The 22,542-nt window shown below is 36.8% G+C and overlaps 1 protein-coding gene across 4 annotated transcripts in view; it reads left to right on the forward strand.

Annotated features, from left to right (window-relative positions):
- Cpeb4 (cytoplasmic polyadenylation element binding protein 4) overlaps nucleotides 1-22,389 on the forward strand; it is a 58,541-nt gene extending 36,152 nt beyond the window's left edge. Inside the window, exons 3-10 of one of the 4 annotated variants that reach the window (XM_075941388.1) lie at nucleotides 411-461; nucleotides 7,939-7,962; nucleotides 9,469-9,642; nucleotides 13,243-13,332; nucleotides 13,871-13,989; nucleotides 15,972-16,086; nucleotides 16,758-16,939; nucleotides 18,088-22,389. In XM_075941388.1, coding sequence (XP_075797503.1) covers nucleotides 411-461; nucleotides 7,939-7,962; nucleotides 9,469-9,642; nucleotides 13,243-13,332; nucleotides 13,871-13,989; nucleotides 15,972-16,086; nucleotides 16,758-16,939; nucleotides 18,088-18,315 — 983 coding nt within the window. In that variant the 3' untranslated portion in view covers nucleotides 18,316-22,389. The remainder of the gene's footprint in view (nucleotides 1-410; nucleotides 462-7,938; nucleotides 7,963-9,468; nucleotides 9,643-13,242; nucleotides 13,333-13,870; nucleotides 13,990-15,971; nucleotides 16,087-16,757; nucleotides 16,940-18,087) is intronic. The other 3 variants (XM_075941389.1, XM_075941390.1, XM_075941391.1) reach the window with 3 other exon arrangements.
- Nucleotides 22,390-22,542: the final 153 nt, after the last annotated feature.

Here is a 22,542-nt window from a genome sequence, read left to right on the forward strand (position 1 = left end):
CACATAAGAAAATACTGTGATTAAGTGCATCCTTTAAAAAAGCAACAACCATCACAGATGAAAATATTTCATATTTATGGGACAAAGATTTGAAGATTGTTATTATAGGTTGTCAGAACACAGCAGTATAATGAAAAGTACATTGGGTGGTGACTTGGAAATGAGAATGACTTAATAGTTATATAGTTAATATGTTATGAGTAGTTAAATATGAGGGGGGACTTTATCACCTTCAGACTTTCCTCTTTGGTGCATCAGTGCGTAATACATCCCGAGAACAACAAACCTGTGTCCCAAAATGAAGATTTGTAAATACTTTGCATATTAGAAGCCATCAACTCAGCTCTGTTATTGAATAAGCTTAAACCATCTATGAAAAAAAATCAGTAACGGCCTTCTTTTACCTTCAGGTCGTCTAAACTATTCATATCCAGGATCCGATAGTTCTCTGCTTATTAATGGTAAGTGATAATTGATTTACCCTAGTGAAGTGCACAAACTAAAGTTAGTATTAGGTGAGAAAACATAGTATTTGTGCTTCAACAAGTACAGAAGTGACACTTATTTGTTCCACAATGATAATTGTACATTGCTATTAGTCACCTATTTTAGCAGTAATTCTTGCCCCTCAAAATTGTGACAGATATTTTCTCTAAAAAATACTGAGAGCCACTTGATTCTCCATTCTGAAATAATGGAGTGAATGTGGATCCCATAATGACACAGATCAGCTTCATTAAGTGCTAGTTAGCGTCTTAGATCAGAGATCAGGAGAAGAGAGGAGAACCAGAGACTTAGCACCAGGAAGAGGCAGCGCTTTACATTCCAAAGAGAAGGTCATTCATTATTTATCATCAAGAAGAGCATGAAGAATGAAGACGGATTGGCCTTTACAGTTGCTTTCATAGAGGCTCCTTACCTGGCCCAAACACTACTCAGGTGCCCACAAATACTCCATTTATGTATACATGCCAGAAGTAAGTTACAGATCACAGGGAAGGCAAAGGCATCTACTCACAGAAATAAGAACTTTAAAGTGCATATCTGTTTTTTGATTTCACAATTTTAAAAAAATAGGTGAAATACAGAAGTCTTTTTTTTCTTTTTATTTGCTAGTGTGTATGCGTGTGAGTATGTGTATGATTTATTCTTTGCTTATGTGTATGTGTCTGTATGAGTAAGTCACATGTGTGCCAGTTCCTGTGGAGGCCAGAAAAGGGCATTGGATTCCCTGGAGTTGAAGTTACAGGCCATGAACTGCTATGTAGGTACTGGGAACAGAACTTGGATCCTCTGGAAGAATAGGAATAGCCCTTAATCACTGAGCCATCTCTCCAGTTCCTGACATTTTTTCCATATTTCTGTTAATTTCAAATCTCTTAAGATCTTCTATCCTCCAAGAATTATTCTTGCTGCATTCTCATCATTTCTTAAACAAACAGAAACAAATGAACAAAACCATCTTGCCTATGGCAAATAGTAATGGAGGAATTGAAAATATGCTCATAATATCATATAGTAGCACAAAGGTATCAAGCTAACACCTACCACCTAGTAGTGATGGCATAAGGTTGGGGAGGACATCCCTTCCATGGAGCAAGGTTTACTTTTTCCTATAAACTAGATCCAGGCTCAGGTCCAGGTACTGGAAATTACAGTGAACCAAGATTTGAGATATGGCAAAGTAGTTGACTTTATATTAATTTCCTCATGAAGTTGTTCAGTTGGATCACTTGCCTGTGAGACTCATCTTAGAAAAACTCTCTGGTAACTTTCTCTTAAAGATGAACATATTTAAATTTTAAGATTTTTTGTTTTGCCTTTCCTTTTATCTCTATTAATATTTATTTTTATGAATTTTTGTTCAGTGACGATTTCTTGGCAAAGGAAAAATAATAAAGATGACCTTTCTCCCCAAGCATTTATGTTTTGAAATTTTAATGGTCCATAAACTATAGAAGGAGGCCAGATGCTCCGTTTCCACTGCTGCTTATATAGAAGTTTTATTTATTATAAAAATATACTGACTGGGTTAATATCACCTCAAACTGAAAGATGTGATGATGAAGAAAACTAAAAAGATAATAGAAACAGAGAAACTCTGGCTCCTTAAGGCAGACCCAAGAGTGTAAAGTCGTGATTGCCTTGGTCTCAGGTTTAACATCCAGCTTTACAGGGTCCAGACTAGGTTTTGTCAGATGCGACCTGGTGTTAGTTTTTAGTAGGAGACCAGTAGGACCAGATGCCGATGTTTTCATTTGTACTGAAGAATGAAACTTGTGGGCAGAGCAGATGCCAGAACTGACTCGGTCATTCTCTAGTATTAAAGTCAAATATACTAGAAGATTGTTTAAGTGGGGGCAGGAGAGATGGTTCAGTGGTTAAGAGCACATACTGCTCTTGCAGATGACCCAAGGCTCCGAACCACTTGTTACTTACTCTCCAGGGAGATCTGACACCTCTGGAATCCTCAGGCACCTCCACTCATGTGCACAAACTGATATACATAATTAAAATGTAAGGGAAAATAATTTTAAAAGATTACTAAAAAGTCATGAAATCAGAGTTGTTTAGGAAAGGAGGACAGTGAAACCTTCAGCACCTTGACTTAGGCATGGGTATTTTTTATAAAACATCCTTGCAAACGGACCACTTTTATAATAAATGGATCTTATTGCTCTGATTCTTAGTAGCTTTGCTCTTAGGTTATGTCAGATTTCGGGTGTATTTATCTTGGAAGGCTAATATACGATAGTAAATGTGCTTAATGAAGACAAGCTCAAGAATTACAGAAACCTCCCTTCTTGCAGGGTTGAGTATTAAATACAGCTAAATCACTTATCAAACCAAGCACACAGTGAGTCTAACTAAAGCCATTTATATTTCTTTTTGCTTAAGAATATGCACACTAAGGATTTACAAAAAAAGGAGCGACAACAACAAGGCATTACTAAGATGAATCTGTAAAAGTTGTCTGGGGTGAACACATTTTTTTCTTTGTTATTGAGATAAGTAACCCAAACTTCCACTTCTAAATGTAATTCCCTCAACTTTTTGCTGTTTTAAAAAATGGATAATAAAAGCTTGATACCGTGGTGTAAAATGTTAGTTATAGAAGTTTTCTTTTTTTTTTCCCCTGGGGAAAAGTCTTGAGCTTAAATGCATTTAGTGTATTAATTTGCTGAGGGATCAGTAACAAGCACACCAACTGTAACTTAAATATCAATTTTTCCTCACAGTTGTGGAGGCTAGTCACTTTGTGGGAGCTAGGAGTCACTTTGTGGGGCTAGGAGTCACTTCGTGGGGGCTGGAAGTCTAAGATGAGAGCATGCCCAGGAGTGGTTTCTTGTTGGTGTAAAGATGGCTTCTCCTTACATAGTCTGCCCTCTTTACACATCTCCAACCTAACTTCTTAGGACAGAGGTCATGTGTGATTAGGACCCACCAAAGGTCCTCATTTAATTTTGCCTTTCAAAAGACTATCCCTAAAAGCCATCATATTCTGAAGTCCTTAAAGGTAAGACTTGAGCATATAAATTTTGGGTATGGAGCAAAAAAATCAACCTATAACGAATGTCTTTTACTAATAAATTTTATGTAATAAGCATATGTGTTTTATGGCTTTAAAACATAAGCTTGAAACTTAATTTCTTGGTTAAGCAAAAATGCTAAATATGAGCCAGATTTACCTCTGAGTTTCTTCTGGTGTGACTTGGTTAAGCACTAAGTTAGGTGTTGACTGGAAGATTAATTAATTTTATTCATCCCTAAGTTGAAGCTTAATTTTATCTAAGGAAACCAACAATCACTACCACCTCCACTAAAAAGAGAAGTGTGTACTTTTGATCTGTTATTTTTCCTTTAATCTTTATTTTCAATTCTCTATTCTCTACTATTTTAACCATGAGGATTGTTTAAAAGATAAACTTTGGTCACAAGAAAGGTTCCAGAACAACAACAAAATGTTAGGTTTTGGAACTCGTTTATGTGGTTCTTTCCCTCTGATGATGTCTGTTGTTGATTTAGAAGCATCAAGTGTTTTTTTATTCCAGAGAAGGGGCATTGAGACTTATCTTTTAAAAACTGTCAAAGACTTTTTGTCTCTTAATTATAAGTTTTAGAGTGAAGGAGGGAGATTGTTGGCTTGGATGTGGACCGAAATCTGTAAAAAAGGAGAGTATAATTTACTTAAGAAAAATATAGGCCATGTTCATATTCTTTCAATGCTACTGTATCAAATTACTGATGTGACATAGGAAATGTTAATTATAATCTATATGTGTGATGTGACTTAGGAAATTCTAATTATAACTTATATTTATAAATTAATTTTGATAGTGAATTTATTAGAGGTTGATTATAAAGTCACTTAAAATTGTTATTTGCACTTTTGTTGGACTATATGCCTTGATCATCTCAGATATAGGCATCCTATCAGTTTTTAGTATTTACCCCCTTTTGTTCAAAGATTAACGACTATAAGTTTTAGGTCTTTGAATTATATCTTTTCTTTGTTACATGTTAGTGTGTGTATACGTGTGTGTGTGTGCACTGCTACACACAATACAATAATATTTGCACAAGTTAAAAGGGGTCACATAATAGGAATTCCTGATATGGATACTTTGAAATAAGGGGGGAAAAGATGCTTTTTAAGAAACAAATAGAAACTCACCTTTATAATGAAATACATTCAGAGAGAGAGAGAGAGAACAAATTTTCTGTACCTTCTTTGCAATTCTAGCCCCCGGACTAATGGAACATTTTACTAGAGGGACTTTGATTGTGAGTATAAGGCTGATAAGAAAACCATTTATAAGCAGTCCTGTAGAGTTGTTTTATAAATGAAGCACTTATCAATAGAACTAATAACACAGATCTAGAAGTTAGAGACATTTATGGCCACAATGTTTCAAGCATATGTTTACTATTCTTGATTATTTTTAGTTCTGAACATTAAATCATTGAAGTCTAAGCCCAAAGTGAGCAATAAAAATAAAGGTAGGGCCTACAAATAGTATTTATTTTAACTCTAATAGAGACTGAGAGGCTCTAACTTAGCAATACGGAAATGTTTCTTTAAAAAGTCCTAACAGTCTAGCAATACAAACATGTATCTAATACATCATAACAGTTGATACTTTAGTCACTTTGAGGAAATTCTTAACATAGTGTACTTCAGCTGACTTAACTAGGACTTATCCAAAACATGTGTGCCTTTGTGAATTTTCCCCTTTGTGTTTGCAAAACATCAAATGACAAACTATATTTTCTGTTCATGAGATTAGAAGTCTGTGTGACATATTTTCTCCAGGAAAGTCTGTGTTGCAAGTATTTCATCACAGTGTTATTCCAAATATAACTTGGAGTCGGTGGGGAGTCGGTGGGGAAGGGACATTAGTAAATCTTTCCATAGGATAGAGAGGCAGCATTTAGCATTTAATTACTACTTGGATTCTGATTGTGCTGGCATGTTCATCAAAGCTGCAGTTTATTTTTCCATATGTCACATGTCAAAATTCACATGCACAAAATATAAGTGAAAATAAAAAATACATTTTCATTTTTAAGTTTCAAACGTCATTATTTTCCATACTAGTTTACACCATTTTTTTCTGTTTGAGTTTTCAAGTTTTATGGTTGTAAATATTATGTACCTGCAACCTTTTTTCCTTAATATGGGAAAAGGTGTCTGATTAGTTTTCAAAATTAATCCTGGAATTTAACCTTACATCCCTCTTAACCACTTAATTTCATGTACATAAATAAAAATTGAGACCTCACATTTGAAGATTTTTGAAGGTACTTTATTTTAGCTATTTTATCTATAGCTCTTGCTGTTTTTGAAGGCTTTGGGGCTTTGTTAATTTTTTTATGGAAGCCATGTGAGTTTTCATTTGGCTTTGTAGCTTCTAAAAGCTACTCTTTGAAATATCTCTTTTCTCAGAAATTGAAGTAGCATCAATCTACTTGTTAAGATAGAACTTAAGACTTCCAAGTCACTCTCTTCTCAAACTCCTTTGTCTTTTAAGTGGTTGTCTAAATAGAATGTTCTATTTATAAAAGCAGACACCCACTTTTGTGATGTCACTTGTCTTTCTAACCTCTGTCTGGTAAGTTGGAAAGTAGCTCTTTACCTGCTAACCCTGAACTCATCAGAATGAACACCTACCAGGCTTCCCTTGAAGAAAATCTTAGCACTGTTTTAGTCTATTTACTCCAGTAGTTGAGTGGGTCCAGTGCTGTGTAGTAATGGTAGAAATATATTTTGGTATGAAACCTAATTTTATTTTGCAAAATACTCAACTGTTAGTTCCGAGTTAAATTTATTTGTGTTGTATCTAGAAGATAAATAGTGAAAGTGGTGTCGTGGCAGTTTTTAGAGTGACATCTAACATCTAAGAGCCTGTCAAAATGTCCTGTTTAAACACAGTCCCCAGCCAAATACTACTTGTGTGAATACAAATACTTCTTTGTGTGAACATAACAGCACCCTGTGGTATGGCAATCTTGATACTCCTCCTGTTTTTCCTTTAAGATCTCACCTATATTCTATTTCTGCCACTTCCTTACATACAAGGAATTCTCCTCAGTCCCTGTTGCATGTTCTACATAACCAGCAGGACTGTGTTCCCTAAAGACTGATGATGGTGTTAAATGTTTTCTCCTATATATACATACATACCTGAAATAAAGTTTATTTATAGATGAGTTATGTAAGAAATTAACAACAATAATTTAATGTTGTTGCTTTTAATTTAATGAAACTGTAATAAAAGTTATATGAAGATAGTCTTTCTCAAAATATCTCAGAAGTGACTAACAGGCAGGTAGCACATGCAGCATGAAAACACTGGACAAAAAGGATGATCCACATCTTGGGCATGGTAGAGAAGAGAGGTGCCAGGTTCCATAATGCTACTCAGAACTTACAAATTGTATTTCTAGAATTTTCTATTTGATATTTTCAAATTGAGATGTACCATGAAAAATACTGAAACCATGGAAAACGAAAGTAGGTAAAGTGAGGTCACTACAGCCATAGGCACGGCTCATTATCATGGCAAATGGCTATGTGACCCGTGACATACATGAGGTCAAATCTTCAGGTTGTTTTATCCACTGTGCTTAGTAAGACCATGGGGTCAGGAAATGTCAAATTGAGCCAAGGCTCACCTTGAACAGGATGAGCCCCCGTGCCAGTTCATCTCAGAGAGAGCATTTTCTCAGGATGCTCTTAAAGTTTATGATGTGTCTTGTGGATTCAATAATTAAACCTTTTCTCTTCTTTTGAACTGCAACTGATTTGGCGACAAAGCCCGACCTTCAGTTTTGAACATTTGGGACTGGGTAGAGGTTTGGGTTGGTTGTGGATTTTTTGTTTGTTTGATTATTTGGGGATACAAAACTTTTGACTAAAGCAATATATAAATTGCCTAAAATTTTCATTTGTTGTGATTATCTTCTATTTGCAAGGATTAGAAAAAATACTGTAAGATGTGTATTCTGTAATGGTGAAAAGACATGAATTCAATATTGATGTGTTTGCTAAATTATTAGCTTGGAAATCTGAAAGTATAATTAACACAGTGGTAATTGGTGTAGATCATGTTGCACATTACCTTAGGTTCATAAGGTCTTGGCCCTTGGATATTGGCTACAGTCAACGGTTTCCTTTAAAACAAGTGACATTCAGTAACGATTATGTTGTCTTTGAAGTTCTTTTTAAAAATGCATGAAACTGATCATAACCGTCCAATTCCTTGGTTTGGTTTTTGGCTTTTGGGTTTTTTTTAATGCATAGACTAGGAAATGAAGAATGTGGCTTTCCTTTTCTGTTTCAAAAGCTCATAGATGAAATCTCAGTGGATTCTTTGACAATGTTTGAAAGGTTGTTTTTGTTTGTTTTTTTGTTTTTTCTTCTCATTTGACATGCAGCAAGGACTTATGGGCGAAGGAGAGGTAACATCAATGTTTTTCACTTTTGAATGTATCAGTTCTATATGGAGAGGACTCGTGCTCTCCCAGTTTTTAATCTCTGTGGGGAAGGAGTGAAGGGAAGTGGATGGGTTTACCATTTTCAGAATCTCTGTCTTATAGTTGGAGCTGTAGACATTAAAGAGCTGGAAAATTTACCAGAATGGTAGGACCAGATATTTATCTGACTTATAGCTGAAGATTTGTTTTTTTAACTCCTTAGAAGAATTTAAGAATTTTTTTAAATATTTGATTCCTTAAAAGCTAGACTTACCTAAAATATATCTCATTAATTGAAGAGTCATTTATACTTAAGGAACTTACATCGGCTTCTTTTACTAAGTGAACATTATGTATTTATTTAATTAAATATGATGAATAAATGAGCAGTTCTACAAATGCTCTAAAATAATAGGGAATTTTAGAGATTCATTTGCTAGAAGCTCTCAACTAAACTTAATTTTCTTATCTGTAATACTTTGCTATTTTTTAAGAAAATAAAACCATAAATAATTTAAAGTGTGATTTTTTTAAAAAAAGGTCATTCAGAAAATAATCTGAAGTTGTAGAGCCATTTTGGGTCATAATTTACTAATGACATATAGAATGAATTTGTGACAAAGACACTGTTCCAGTGCGAGATTTCCAGAAAATAGACTAGAGATCATTTCTAGAATACAGTTGGCAGTTTCTCAGAGAGCATCTGTACACAGCAGCTCGGGACACTGAAGCTCTCTGCGCCTCTGTGCTTTGCTTGTTATAGATATTTCTATTTTCCTGCCAGGTAAGTATAGGAAGACTTGGCATTTGGCATTTCTAGTCTTTTCTCCTTTTCTATGTATTCCAGAGAATAGGAACTTCAGTTTTTAGAATAGTTTTCAAAGCAGATGACATCCTTGGTAAGCTAATAATCACTCAGCTAATATGTCTTTAGCATGCCTCCAGATCTTAAATGCTGTAAGACTAGAAACTGAATTGTGTACCAACATGAAATGAGCTTTGATATAGCCTATTAGTTAATGTAAACTAAAATGAGTACCCACTTAAAATTGACTTGCTCATTTTAAGTACATTCTTAGGAAAGTATGCAGAGGCTAGACAATTGGGTCTATTAAAGAAATTTATGTAACCAACATTTTATAGCCAAATTTAATATTCCTTGTCCTTGTGTAGGTTGCCATAGGGCACTGTCAAGGCAGTGCAGTCTGTTGCCAACAGCTTTCAAAAGAGTGTTCTCTTCAACTGTGCTTCCATTTCTCATGCTGAAGCTTCTGGATTCCTGTGGGATGATACTTAAGTAGCCTCCTGTTTAACCAAATATAGTCTCTGTGATTCCGTAGACTTTAAGGTGATAACAATTCAAGAGCATAAGTGAACCTGTAGTGAACAAATAAAAGCAGCAGTTTTATCATTCATATTTTTCTTGGTGTGTGTGATAACCAGTGACAAGGAGCCCTTCCTATTAGCTTTCTGTTCTGCTTTCTGTTTCAGGTCAGTCTTCACTGTTTCCGATGGAAGATGGATTCCTGGATGATGGCCGTGGGGATCAACCTCTTCATAGTGGCCTGGGTTCACCTCACTGCTTTACTCACCAGAATGGGGAGAGAGTGGAACGATATTCCCGCAAGGTGTTTGTGGGTGGATTGCCTCCTGACATTGACGAAGGTATATTCAGGAAGGACTGTGTTAGAGCAGCATGGTGGCCCACGGGGAAGTTGTACAGAGTTTGCTGTTATAGTCCCTGTCTTGCCCGGCTCAGATCTTAGTCTTGCTCACCTTGTTCCTTTGTCCTGTCATCCTGTCATATCATAAGATTAGTTGTAGAAGGAAGTGAAGCAGGACTATGGGGATGTGCTGAAGCAATGACCAAATTCAGTAGAAAGAGGGAAGACCCCAGAGATGTCCCAAGGATTCTATTGTGGACAGCATGGGCTTAAATGCCCTTATTCTGTTTTGTCCAGTTTTGTTGGGTTTTGTTTTTGTTTTTCTTAGCTACCTTCCATTGTTTCAAATTTTCAAATTTTAGACTAACCATGAACTTTTAAAAATGTATTCTAAAGCTGGGCGGTGGTGGCGCACACCTTTAGTCCCAGCACTTGGGAGGCAGAGGCAGGCGGATCTCTGTGAGTTCAAGGCCAGCCTGGTCTAGAAGAGCTGGTTCCAGGACAGGAACCAAAAGCTACAGAGAAATCGTGTCTCGAAAATTAAAAAAATAAAATAAAATGTATTCTATACCTGTACTACTAGAAGAAAGTCCTTAAAGTCATTAAATTTTACATATTTTTTTTCATTCAGCAAACATGTACATGTTCTCTAAACAGCTGTACTGTTCTTGGGCTAATCAAATACAGAGAGGAAAAACAGAAGGGCCCATTTGCAGAATCTACATTCTAATGGGGGAAGGTGCATGGAAAGTATGTAAGCATATGAGAAAATATCAGAGAGCAGTGTTGGAAAGCAAACAGTGTTACAAGGTCTAGCATGCAAGGAGTCTTCTTAGATTGGGTGGCTAAGGAAACCCACTTTCAGGAAATAGTATTTGTGCTGAGACCTGAGTCGGTGTGGAGGGATTGGTTACCCAGTAATATTGAGTTCATTTCTCAGTTTTAGTTACCCTAATAAAAACCACAGTAGCAGACCAGCAGTCTTACAGTCTTGGATATTTTCAGTTTCTTTTGTTTTAGTTTTCTGAATGGAAGTGGAAATAGAGTAATTCATGTTCTAGAGAATAGAATTTATTTCTGTAATAGTCTGTAAGATCTAATAATATTTAATTATTTGTCACTTAGACTAAGATTGCATTTGTCAAGCTTCTAAAAGGTTAAAGATTATAATAAACACACTTGTTAAGTATCTTGATAAAACTGCTGAAATTTCAATTCCATTCACACTCATTCTCCTTATCACCCTCAGAGTATAGAGCTTGAAAATATTGTATTTTGGAGAACTGTACAGTAAAAAATTACAGAATATATCTATAGGACATGGGATGAGAGGCAGATTATTTGAAATTGAATAAGCTTTGTATCTGAAACAGAAACAAAACCATAACTAGTACTTGGACATAACCTGAACAGTCCAAGTACTAGTCGGGTAGCCCAGTATCCTGTGACAATGCCCCTAAAGTAACAACGTTGAAATGCTAGCTTGTAGTCATGGAAATATAGTAAATAAAGATGGACCACTGAACACCTCAGAGGATGCCAGGAGCCCTGGAGACTGAGATCCTCCTCTCTGGCAAAAGAGCCTTGCTTGTTACATTTGGATTTGATTTTCTTAACCTGGAGCCGAGAGGGTGCAGGCTTTGCATCACACAAGCTGAGGCTTTTCCTTTTATAGTGAGTATTATGGTTAGTTCTGTTCTTACCATGTAGCTCACCTTGCTCAGGAAAAAGTTTCTTATGAACCATACAACTTCCAAGTCAGCCTAGCAGCATTCTTCTGCAAATCAGTCTCGTTTAAGCTAAGTTGTGCAGAAACAGGTATACAGAATAAACTGCACTATTGATTGAAGGAAGCACAAGCCAAAGGAAGGAACAAGGCTAGGAAAACCCATGAGATGTTGGGGTTGCATTAGAAATATCAATATGTATGTCGGTTTTTATAATACACAAAGAGTTATAAACATGTTTGTTTGCATATGTATTGATTTCCTAGCTTTGTCTACTGAAGAAGACTTGGAAATAATATCTTCTAGTTATGAGGATATAGGAGTTTTTTGCTGCTAAAAGTAATCCAGACTGCTTTATAAAAAAGCATTTCATATGTTGACATGATTTAGTGGTGAGGCAGGAAAACAAGATATGATGAAATATCTTCATGAGCCACAAAGTATGGAAATGCTTTGTAAAATGACAGGGAACGGTCAGAAAGTCCTATGAGCTCCCACTGGCCGTCTCAGGGAAAGTTAGGTAGGTAGGTAGGTAGGTAGGTAGGTAGGTAGGTAGGTAGATAGATAGATAGATAGATAGATAGATAGATAGATAGATAGATAGAATCAAAATAGAATTAGAACTGGAATATTATAACCTTTTGAGTGAAGTAGGTGTGTATGTAAATAACAAGAAGAGAAAGAAGAGCTCTTCAGTACTGTGATACAGATGAGCAAATATAGAAGGAACAGTGGAAACAGGTCACCAACATTTGACAGCCATCATGGTGATTACATATGTATCAGTGGTGCCTTCTAATAAATGGCATGACAAATGCAGCAGAATGCTGCTAGTAACACAGTATTCCTTGCAAAGTGCTAATCAAATACAGAGAGGAAAATGGCTTCTCCTTGACAGAGAATCCACATGACCAGAATCAGTTGTGTTTAAGTAAAAGATGAAGTGACACAGTATCATTTGGTAGTATTTGTGTCTGGGATACACAGCATGAAACTACCAAACAAGGGCTGTGCTAGACTGCGGGGTCTCGACCCACAAGTTGAGAACCACTGATATAGACTGACTGTGGAGAGCTGAAAAAGTCTAGTGCTTCAGGGATATAACAGTTGATGCAGCATGTGCTCTGGGTGGGATTCTTTATCAAAAATAAAGGAAAAGATTGTGTTGGGTTATTGAATGGAGTCCGAGCACTGAAGAGTAATTGAATCAGTATTGATTTCCTAACGGTGGAAGCTACACATAGAGGTGTAAAAGAGAGCAACTTTTGAGCTGCTTTGAGCTGATACCAATGGGTAGTATTGGGAGTTATAAAGGATAATGTCAGTAAAGGATGATGGATAGATAAGTTGGCTCTATATGTATCTAACTAGAGGGAGAAAGATGTAAGGAAGAGGTTGAGGCAGATGTGCTCAGTCCTGAGTGTGATGCCATGAAGTAATACAGGAGCTCTTTGCACTGTTGTTGGAGATAGGCTTTTATTAAAGGGAGAGCAAGGAAGGGTGATACCAGGTGATGAGGAAAGCTGGGATGTAGATAATGGACACATGAACCCTGAAAGAAGATAACTAGCTGCTTTCTAGTTTTCTCTCTGTCATATTTTCTTTCTTTGTTTTTTTCCTTTTCTTATGTGCTGGATAAGTACATAAAAATGTAATTGATAGTGACAATCTGAAACCCTACATCTTTAAAATGTGTGTTCTGACTGTTCAGAGGTTCACTGAGGTGTGGAGACTTGGAACTGGGCACATAATTGAGTGGCCACATTCTAGTTTTGGGAGGTTTTATTTGTGACTTCATTGCAATAAAGTGATTTTATATTTAAAAGACTATTAAAACTGATAGATTTAAATCAACATTTTTTATTTCTTATTAGATGAGATCACAGCTAGTTTCCGTCGCTTTGGCCCTTTGATTGTGGACTGGCCTCATAAAGCAGAGAGCAAATCTTACTTTCCACCAAAAGGTAAGTCTTGAGACTCCAATTATTGAAGCACATTTTATTCTCAGGTTGTCTAATACTGAGCGCTTTCATAAGTATTACTTTCACTGCAAAAGTTTTCATTAAAATTTCTATTTTTCTAAGTGTGTTTTCAAATTTTCTACAAATATACTTTTGATTTAATTTTAATTACACATTTGCAAAAATGTTTTCAGCTACTACCAAATGGAGCTAGTTAGAAGACTCAATACTTATGCCACACTTGACAACCAAAGTTCTGTCCCCCTGGACCCACATGGTAAATAAGGAAAAACAGTGCCTCCAAGTTGACCTTTGACCTTCATGCATGATCTATACACACACATACACACAAGAGAGAGAAGTGTTTTTAAAAAGATACTACTAAAATGAGCTACTGATGTGTTCAGACTTTTATTAGGAATATTGTTTTAATTTTTCATATTTTCTATTCTTTTTCCCTTAATTTTACTTTAAGCTGTTTATCCTATGTGTGACAAAGACAGGAAAGCATGTAAGCCTTTCTTTCTGTCCCCTGTCTCAGGCTATGCATTCCTGCTGTTTCAAGATGAAAGTTCTGTCCAGGCTCTCATTGATGCATGCATTGAAGAAGATGGAAAACTCTACCTGTGTGTATCAAGTCCAACCATCAAGGATAAACCAGTAAGTGTAGTATAAAATTGTCTTTTGTTTATGCTTCCATTCACCTGTTTTCTTACTTAAATTTATATGTTTGAAAATAGAGTATAACAGGTTTTATTATGTATTTTGTGGTAATTTCATATGTGAATACAATGTATTTAGATGCCCTACTATACCCCTTCAGCTTTTAGAAAACATTCCTCCCCTATATCCTCCTCCTAACTACATCATCTCTTCTTCCTCCTCCCACTCCCACTCCTCATCCTCATCCTCCTCCTTCTAAATACTTACTGAGTCCAATTAGTGCTCATATTAGTATATATGTGCCAACTATGGGCCACAGGACTGAAGAAAGCTGACTGTCCCTCCCCTAGCAGCCACCACCTGCCAAAAGCATTAGGGAGGAGGCCCTATGAGCTTCTCCCTACCGGTGTTGGAGCTGTGACTGCTTGATCTTGTGCAGGCAACCACAGCTGCTGGGAATTGGTGAAGACTCTATTTTCCAGTGTCCTCTCCAACCTCAGCTCTTACAGTCTTCCCATTCCCTTTTCCTCAGTTCTCCTGAGCCTTTAGACGAGGGAGTGTGAGACAGATATTCCATTTAAGTCCGTTCTCTACAGTCACATGTTCTCTGCACTTTAGCCAGTTGTGAGTCTCTGTATTAACCACCATCCACTGCATAAAGAAACTTCTCTGATGAACAGTGAGATCTGCTTATTCTGTGGGTAGAAGGATAAATATTCAGAAGGCAGTTTGATACTATGTCCCTTTAGCAAAATAGTAGTAGGTTTTCCTCTAGAGCCAATGGCCTATCCAACCATAGTGTCTTGGCCCAGTTAATGGTATCATACATAAACTTCTGTCTTCTGAAGTAGGTCATAGTCCAATAAAAAAAACTCTTGGATACTCCCATAACATTCATGCCAGTTTTCCACCAACGGCCAATTCTGCCAGGCTGGTTGTTATTGTAACTCACAGGGTTCACAGCTGGATAAGACTGTTCATGACTTTTCTTCCCCAGCAGCCTGCAAAGCACCTTCTAGGCTATAAGTGGGAAGGTTTAAGTGAAGAAGAGAATGAGAGGGTAGGGCAGACAAGGGGTTGGGTGAACTAACTAACACTGCAGATATTTGAAAAAGCATATTGAAACTATTTTATACTATTTTATAAGCGTGTGTGTGTGTGTGTGTACATATACATAGAGAGAAGGAGACAGACAGAGAGATATTGAGAAGGAGGGAATTAGAGTTAGATTATACAGAGGGACGGTGCTCCCACATAAAGCCATAGGTTATCAGACAAAAAGCCCAATGCCAGGTGTGGAATACACCATAGGCTATTGCCATTGCTCTTAGCTACCAACAAAAACTTGATCATAAGACCTTATGGTTGAGGACATCACACACTCACAGGATAAATCAAACTGGTACATAGGGTGTACAAGACTGCACAACCAGGCCTGGCTTAGGCACATTATTCTTGGTTGGGCTAATGAGCACTAAAGTGTTTATGAAAGTAATACTGCTCAGTGGGTAAAAACACTTGCTGCCTTTGCAGAGGACCTGGGTTCAGTTACCTGCACCCAAATAAATAAAAATAAATAAACTTTAAAAACTTTTTGCAAACATTAGCAATATTTTTACTTTGCAATGTAACAGATTCATTAGTATCAATAGTAAGTATGCATTTCCTGGAAATATGCGAAGTCCTATTTTATTTAAATTTTAGTTATGTAGATATTGTAAGGATGGGTAAAATAGAGGTCCTAGTAAACTGAAAAGTAGTTAACTTGTAGGTAATGAAGGATGTATGAGTGTGTTTGGCTCATAGTAAGTGAACTATTCATGAAACACTCTTACTCTGAAATGAAGGATAGGGAAAGCAGTTTTTAAGCCTTTTAGTTTTACAGCTTTATTGGTTTGTGACAAAATGGGTTATTGTAAAATACTCTGCAATAGTTTTGAATTTTTTTGATATGAGCATTTTGATTTACACACTCTTAGGTGCAGATTCGGCCCTGGAATCTCAGTGACAGTGACTTCGTGATGGATGGCTCACAGCCGCTTGACCCACGAAAAACAATATTTGTCGGTGGTGTTCCTCGACCATTACGAGCTGGTACAGTTAGACAAAAATCCCTGTATCTTTAGCATGTGAAATATAAAGATCTTTGACTAAAATACTCCATGAGCTTTGAGTTTATGTGCAATGCCCCCAGTGGCAAAAAGAGGGCATTGAATCCCCTTGGGCTGGAGTTGTGAGTTGCCATGTGGGTGCTGGGAATCAAACGCTGGTCCTCTGAAGGAGCAGTCAGTGCAATATATGCTAGTAAATAACTAGATGTAAGCAAAGGTGCCGGGCTTCAGTGGTGAAGGGAGTGAGAAGGGCTCCCAAAGAATCGACGAGTGAATTTTCTAATGTTCGGTTTATAGTAACTAGTACCTTCCTAACCAGTACAGATATGACAGCAGTGCAGCCCAGAGCAGACAAATGTAGGTGCCAGGCCTGTCCTAGTCACCAGTGACAGACCAATCATCTTGGAGCCTGAATTTTCTCAGAAAATTACTGCCTATTTCATAGGTTGTGAAAATTAAGACAGCACATTACAAACCAACCAGCTTGTTGAATGAATAAATACTCACCCAGCAGAAAAGTTATTGCAATAATAATTTTGATTTTAATAATGACTATGATGCAAACTCAGAGGTCACATAAACTTTGTTTCCATGAAACGGTAGGTGTGAGTCAGATAAGTCTTCTTGATTGTGTCTCTGCTCCTCTCATTTTAGTGGAGCTTGCCATGATAATGGATCGGCTGTATGGAGGTGTCTGCTATGCTGGGATTGATACTGACCCTGAGCTCAAATACCCAAAAGGAGCTGGACGAGTCGCATTTTCTAATCAACAGAGTTACATAGCTGCTATCAGTGCCCGCTTTGTTCAGCTACAGCATGGAGAGATAGATAAACGGGTAAGTCCTGGACTGTGTTTGGAAAGTTCCAGAAATGGTGCACCTGTGTCTGATGTAGGTATCGAACACTCTGTGACACTATACTCTGAAGTCTTCATTGGTTATTTTATTGTGCTATTCTCAGTCTAAAATAGAAAGTCAACTTGGTGGGTTGTGCTCAGTGTTTCAGGTCGTGTATAGTCTATGTCAGTGGTCGCTTTCCAGTATAACATAAAGAGAAAGCTCTGCCTACAGGTGACGGGCAGGATTTGTTATAGCAGTCACATGCTGTTTGCTCTTCATTCATACTTCCCCATCAATGTGTTTCCAGCTGGGGTTTATCATTAGAAATGCTTAGTGAAACCCATGGGTCAGTGTTCAGTCCCTCTCTAGGACCACTGCAGAGTCTGGGGCTTAAAGTTTACCTGCCCTTCCACAAGTGCTAGGGAGTTTCATCCTGGAGTCTCCAAGACTAAAATCATAACCAATCTTATAGCAGGTGAGTTAACAATGGTTGTTCTAATGCTCAAGAGGCTCAGATGATATTGGCCCACTAAATACTGGAACAGCCCAGTTCTGTAAAATCACCTATCACTTTTAGAATCAGGTAAACCACAGTGAGGTTTTCAGCTGTGAGGACCACAGCCACATCAGGTTTTACTGGAACTCCAGCTGTGGACACTTAAAAGAAACCACCAGCCAAGCTTGGCAACCTCTCAGAAGTTCATAGAGCAAAAAAGCAGCCATCTTCTTGCCCACTAACCCTTGCAGTATGCTATTTTATGGAAGATGGAAGCACTTAGATGATTTTGTTTAAATTATAATTTTGATAATGACCAAAAAAAAATCTAGATCCACTAATTAAAACAAAGGTTTCTGAGGAAAACCTGAGAGTTTCATTTCATAATGCTCTAAGCAGTTGGTTTTACTTTATGATTTCTGATAAAATTCTTCTTTTGTTCTTTTGTTTGAAAGTTTATTTTAATAAGACAAGCATGTAAAACAATAGATATTAGCATCTTCTGTTGAAATGGATGTCTTCATTTCAGTAAGTGCATCACTGCCCCTTCGCTTTTAACACATTGGCACAGGTAGGCTGAGGCACAGGATAAAAGTGTGCTTGCACGTGGTTCTGACATGCCAACTCCCTTTTTATCTCTCCATTGCAGGTGGAGGTTAAGCCATATGTCCTGGATGACCAACTGTGTGATGAATGTCAAGGGGCCCGTTGTGGGGGGAAATTCGCTCCATTTTTCTGTGCTAATGTTACCTGTCTGCAGTATTACTGTGAATATTGCTGGGCTGCTATTCACTCTCGTGCTGGCAGGGAATTCCACAAGCCCCTGGTGAAGGAAGGTGGTGACCGCCCTCGGCATATTTCATTCCGCTGGAACTGAAGGATGAATGACTCCAGAGCTCATTTGCAGGCCTCAGAAGTGCCCTCTTCTGTTCACTCTGACCCTTCCTCAGCCTCTTCACGCTGGCATGTCCTGTGTAGAGTGTGTAACTAACAGTAGTAGAATGAAAGAACAACCTACAACATAGGTGTTTTGTAGACTCGCGTGTCACTACAAACAGTATGTTTAACTCCTTTTCCACATTGCCATCATGGTGCATGCAAGTTTTAACTCTCTTGTTTTGCTGGAGGCCAAGAGGATCCAAACTTGCTGCAGCATTTTCTTAGAGGAGAGAAATATTAACAGAGAAATGAGACAATATTTTGGGTTTTTAATTGCTGGTAATGATATAACATATAAGAATACTTTATTGAGATAACCACCAACAGTAACACTATTGTCTAATCTGACACAGTCTCCCCCAGGGAAGTGCTCTTGCCGTTTCCTTTCTTTTCTTTCATTCCTTATCTTTTCTATCCCTTTTCATTCTTTAACAGCAATGGAGGAAGTTAACAGTTACTAACAGGAAAGAGTATGTCAGAACAAGCAAACGATGAACAAGATTGAGCAGCATAACCGGAAGGGCTTTGAGGCTAATGGTTTAATCACGCCTCAAATGCATCATACATCAGAAAATAATAAAGCAGGCAGAGCTGAGTTTGTTTTCTTTGGAATAATTCTTAAAATTCCGAATGTAAGAATCAGGTGACTTAACTACTGAGGGGAGTGCATTTATTTACTTCACTGACTTCCTAGTCACACCCCAGGAAGCCTACCAAAGCTAGAAGAAATGATATCTGGTGGGAAACAGAAGAACAAATGCATAAATTTTATTTTGTTGTTATATAGAAACTCTATATCCTAATTTACTAGGTCATCGGCTGTCGGCCTTTGCTCTCCATTTTGACATTGGAAAACAACATATCTAGACATACCTCAAGAATATCATTTTTGACTTTGTGTTACACTACACTTGTAGCCAAAACTGGAAGATGAAAATAGCATACAAATTGGCTGCCCATTGGCTTTGTTTTCCATTTGAAGTTACTTTGGAATCCTGTAATTTAGTTGTAACATAGAAAATGTAGGGGGGGAAGGTTTAAAAAAGTCAAGTAGTTGCAAAGTGTTTTTGCACTGTTGAACTAAGTAATTGTGTAAATCTGTGCAAAAGTCCGTATGTTTATCTTACTCTTCCTATAAAGTACAATAACATACACTTTCCGAACTTAGCATGGGACATAGTGTTTGAAGTGCCAACTTCATCAAGTAATGCATGCTTTATTATAAATACAACCCTAGCTTTGAAAGATGTTCTTATGTTTTGAACAGTATGCTTCAGAGGTAAATTTAAAATAGTCTCTTGAAGCCCTGGTCATGGACGTAACTTTTCGTTGAATTGACTTTCTCTTATTAAATGCCCTACCGTAGTTCAGAGGATGACTATCAGTGTGCAAAGCATTTGACAGCAGCAGCCTCAGTGCGCTCTTGCTCCCTGTGCTACCTAACAGTACCATCTTGGAGCCTTCAGAACCAAAGACTTGCCCCGCAGTGCTGTGTCACCGCCTGGCTGGTGATCCCTCTGATGTCTGTAGGAAAAGCAGCCCTTTATTTTTAACACAGGCTTTAATGAACTACACCTGTTAAGTCCCAAAGGTCAAAATGGAGGCACTTGCTGTCTAAGAGTCCAACAGAAAGAAGGAGCCGCTGTCAGCGACTCCCCTTCTAACAGAACAGCAAAGCAGTCATGCAAATGAATGGAGGGTGCTCTCTTGTAGCTGGTCAGGGACGCATTTTCTTTTCTCCTGAACTACATGATTCTAATTGGAATGTTCGTTTGCCTCTTTTTCTTCTTTACTGCTTGTAGGTGGCTTGGGGTGTGCCGTCGTGCTGTTCCTACCCAGTAAACAGGCGTGATGAGTTAAGAAATAACACTGCTTGAGAACTAGCTTTGAATAATTTTCCCTTTGTACATGACCTGCTGAATTTCGGTACAGTGTTTTGTAGCTAACTTATTTTGTCATGCACATGATGTATATTTGTTATGCACTACTTTTGTATATCTTGTTTTTCCAACAGTGAACATTTTTAGGCACACTTTTCACTGACGGGATATCTCTTTATGCAATACCTCAATTTTTCATATTGCAAAGAGTAGCTTTTTGTACTTTTATTACTGAGAGATCTTCATATACTTCATTTTTTAATATAAATAATTTTAATAAATTTTATTTTCTTATATTCTGCTTTTTATACATTTCAGTGCTCTGCATACATTTTAAATTATGAATGTTGTGCACTGGCAATGCTATTTTAGAGTCTGCAGAGAAGAGAAAGCATGTTGCTTAAACATCCTTCCCCAGCACCAGCTATTGGTGTACCTATAATTTAAGAAATAGTCTATGTAAAGTCACAAATTAATGAAAAAAATTCGCATGAAAATGACAAGATAACACTGTAGTTCCTAAAAAAAATTAAATGCATAAGCATAGGGTAGAAATTTAAAATAACAAAATTGTCTACAGCTTCTTACTAAGTTTTTAAAATTATTCATAAAATGCAGACATTTTGGCTGAATGTTTAACCATTTTTAATCTTAATTAATTGATGTTATGTGTTTGATTCAGAGATGTCTGCTCTTTTAAATTCTATATAATAAAACAAAATCGCCTGCCACAGGACAGGTCTGTAATGTTAGTATGCATGACTAATGTAAGAAATTGTTATTCTGCTAATATTTACTTGTGATTGTGTGACAAGCGTGTTTACAGATGATTTGGTTCCACTTCTTTACAGGGCATAAACAATGATTATCTATTACTCTGAACTTTATGATTACATGTCCTTCAGATTACATGGGATTGTAGTTGGGAGTTACCATGTAACTCAAACATAATTAACATGTAATTAGTTTACAAGTTTTAGGGTTATCACTTCAATTTACCAAGCATGTAGTTCTAGCGCACTAGCATGGCACCAGCCATGTATTTACAATGTAGTTACAGAGTAATTACATGGTTATTTTTGCAATGTAAAATAAAGTGTTTCTGATTATTTTCTATGTAAAGGAACTCCCCCCCACCCCAACCCCTGGCTTTGGTATAATATATATACTTCTCCATACACAGACCTCTGCAGAATGCAAAATAAAACTTGCAGTGAATGAACTTAGCATTTTATGAGAGTGCTGTTGGAAAGACTTGATAATTCACCCCTTTTGTTTTGAAGAGTTGAATCTTCTGTTAAAAGGTGATTTAAAACTTGAATGTGATGAATTGTGGCAAGCTCACTCCAGTTATGTGCAATACTTATCTCACACTTTGGAAGATCTTTGCAGTGTAATTCTTTGTTTTTAATTGCAGACATTTAAAAATGTCATTTTCTACTGTTAAGAGTAATCCTCTTTCTTGCTGGTGTTTCTAAAGAAAAGAATCAGAAATCAATCTTTCTACTAATGTAAATTTGAGATTATTTTTAAAAATGGAATAAAGAGGTTTTGGTCATTTGCTTTATTTTATTATCTTATTTTAAAGCTACTGTGATTGATAGCATTGTAAGAATTGGGACAATATTGTATTCAACTGTTTTATTTTTTATATTTTTAAAATTTAAAGTATAATTAGTTTTTATAATTTCATCAGATTTTTGTTATATTTTTTTGGAAGTGAAACTTTTAGCAAGTGGGTGTCTAGTTTTTACTAATCCCTGATTTCCCAGTGATTGCTCATATTATCAGAAGGAAGCGTTATTTAAGTGCGTCAGTTAATTGTACTACTTGGCTGAATTTCCATATAGTTTTTACTGTGTATGGGGAGGTTGTAGTATTTATTCTAGCATTTTAAATAAGGGTAATTCATTTTTTTATTAAAGTCATTTTCACGTTAAGTTCCTATTTTTGTATGTTCTACTCTTAAGTTATATAACACAGTTCCTTTTTTAAAAGAGTTCATTTGTTGAAGTGCTAGTGAAGAATTAATGTTATTAAATAGTTTGCAAATGACTATTTATACCAGTATGCATATAATTTTTAAATATTTGTAATGTGAGATGTTGAATGAATAAAACTTTTAACTCAGATTTCTTTTACTATACTTATTTCTTTTTTTAACATAAGTAGGTTCCCTGGTTGGGAACATAACATTTTAAAAGTACTAGGAATGTCTTCTTGGGCCCCAGCCGAACAAACCAGTATGAAAAAGTGTTTAGTCATCTGAGTGCTCAAGGCAGCAT

Source organism: Microtus pennsylvanicus, chromosome 11 (genome assembly GCF_037038515.1).
Source record: "Microtus pennsylvanicus isolate mMicPen1 chromosome 11, mMicPen1.hap1, whole genome shotgun sequence".
Classification (NCBI taxonomy): Eukaryota; Metazoa; Chordata; class Mammalia; order Rodentia; family Cricetidae; genus Microtus; species Microtus pennsylvanicus.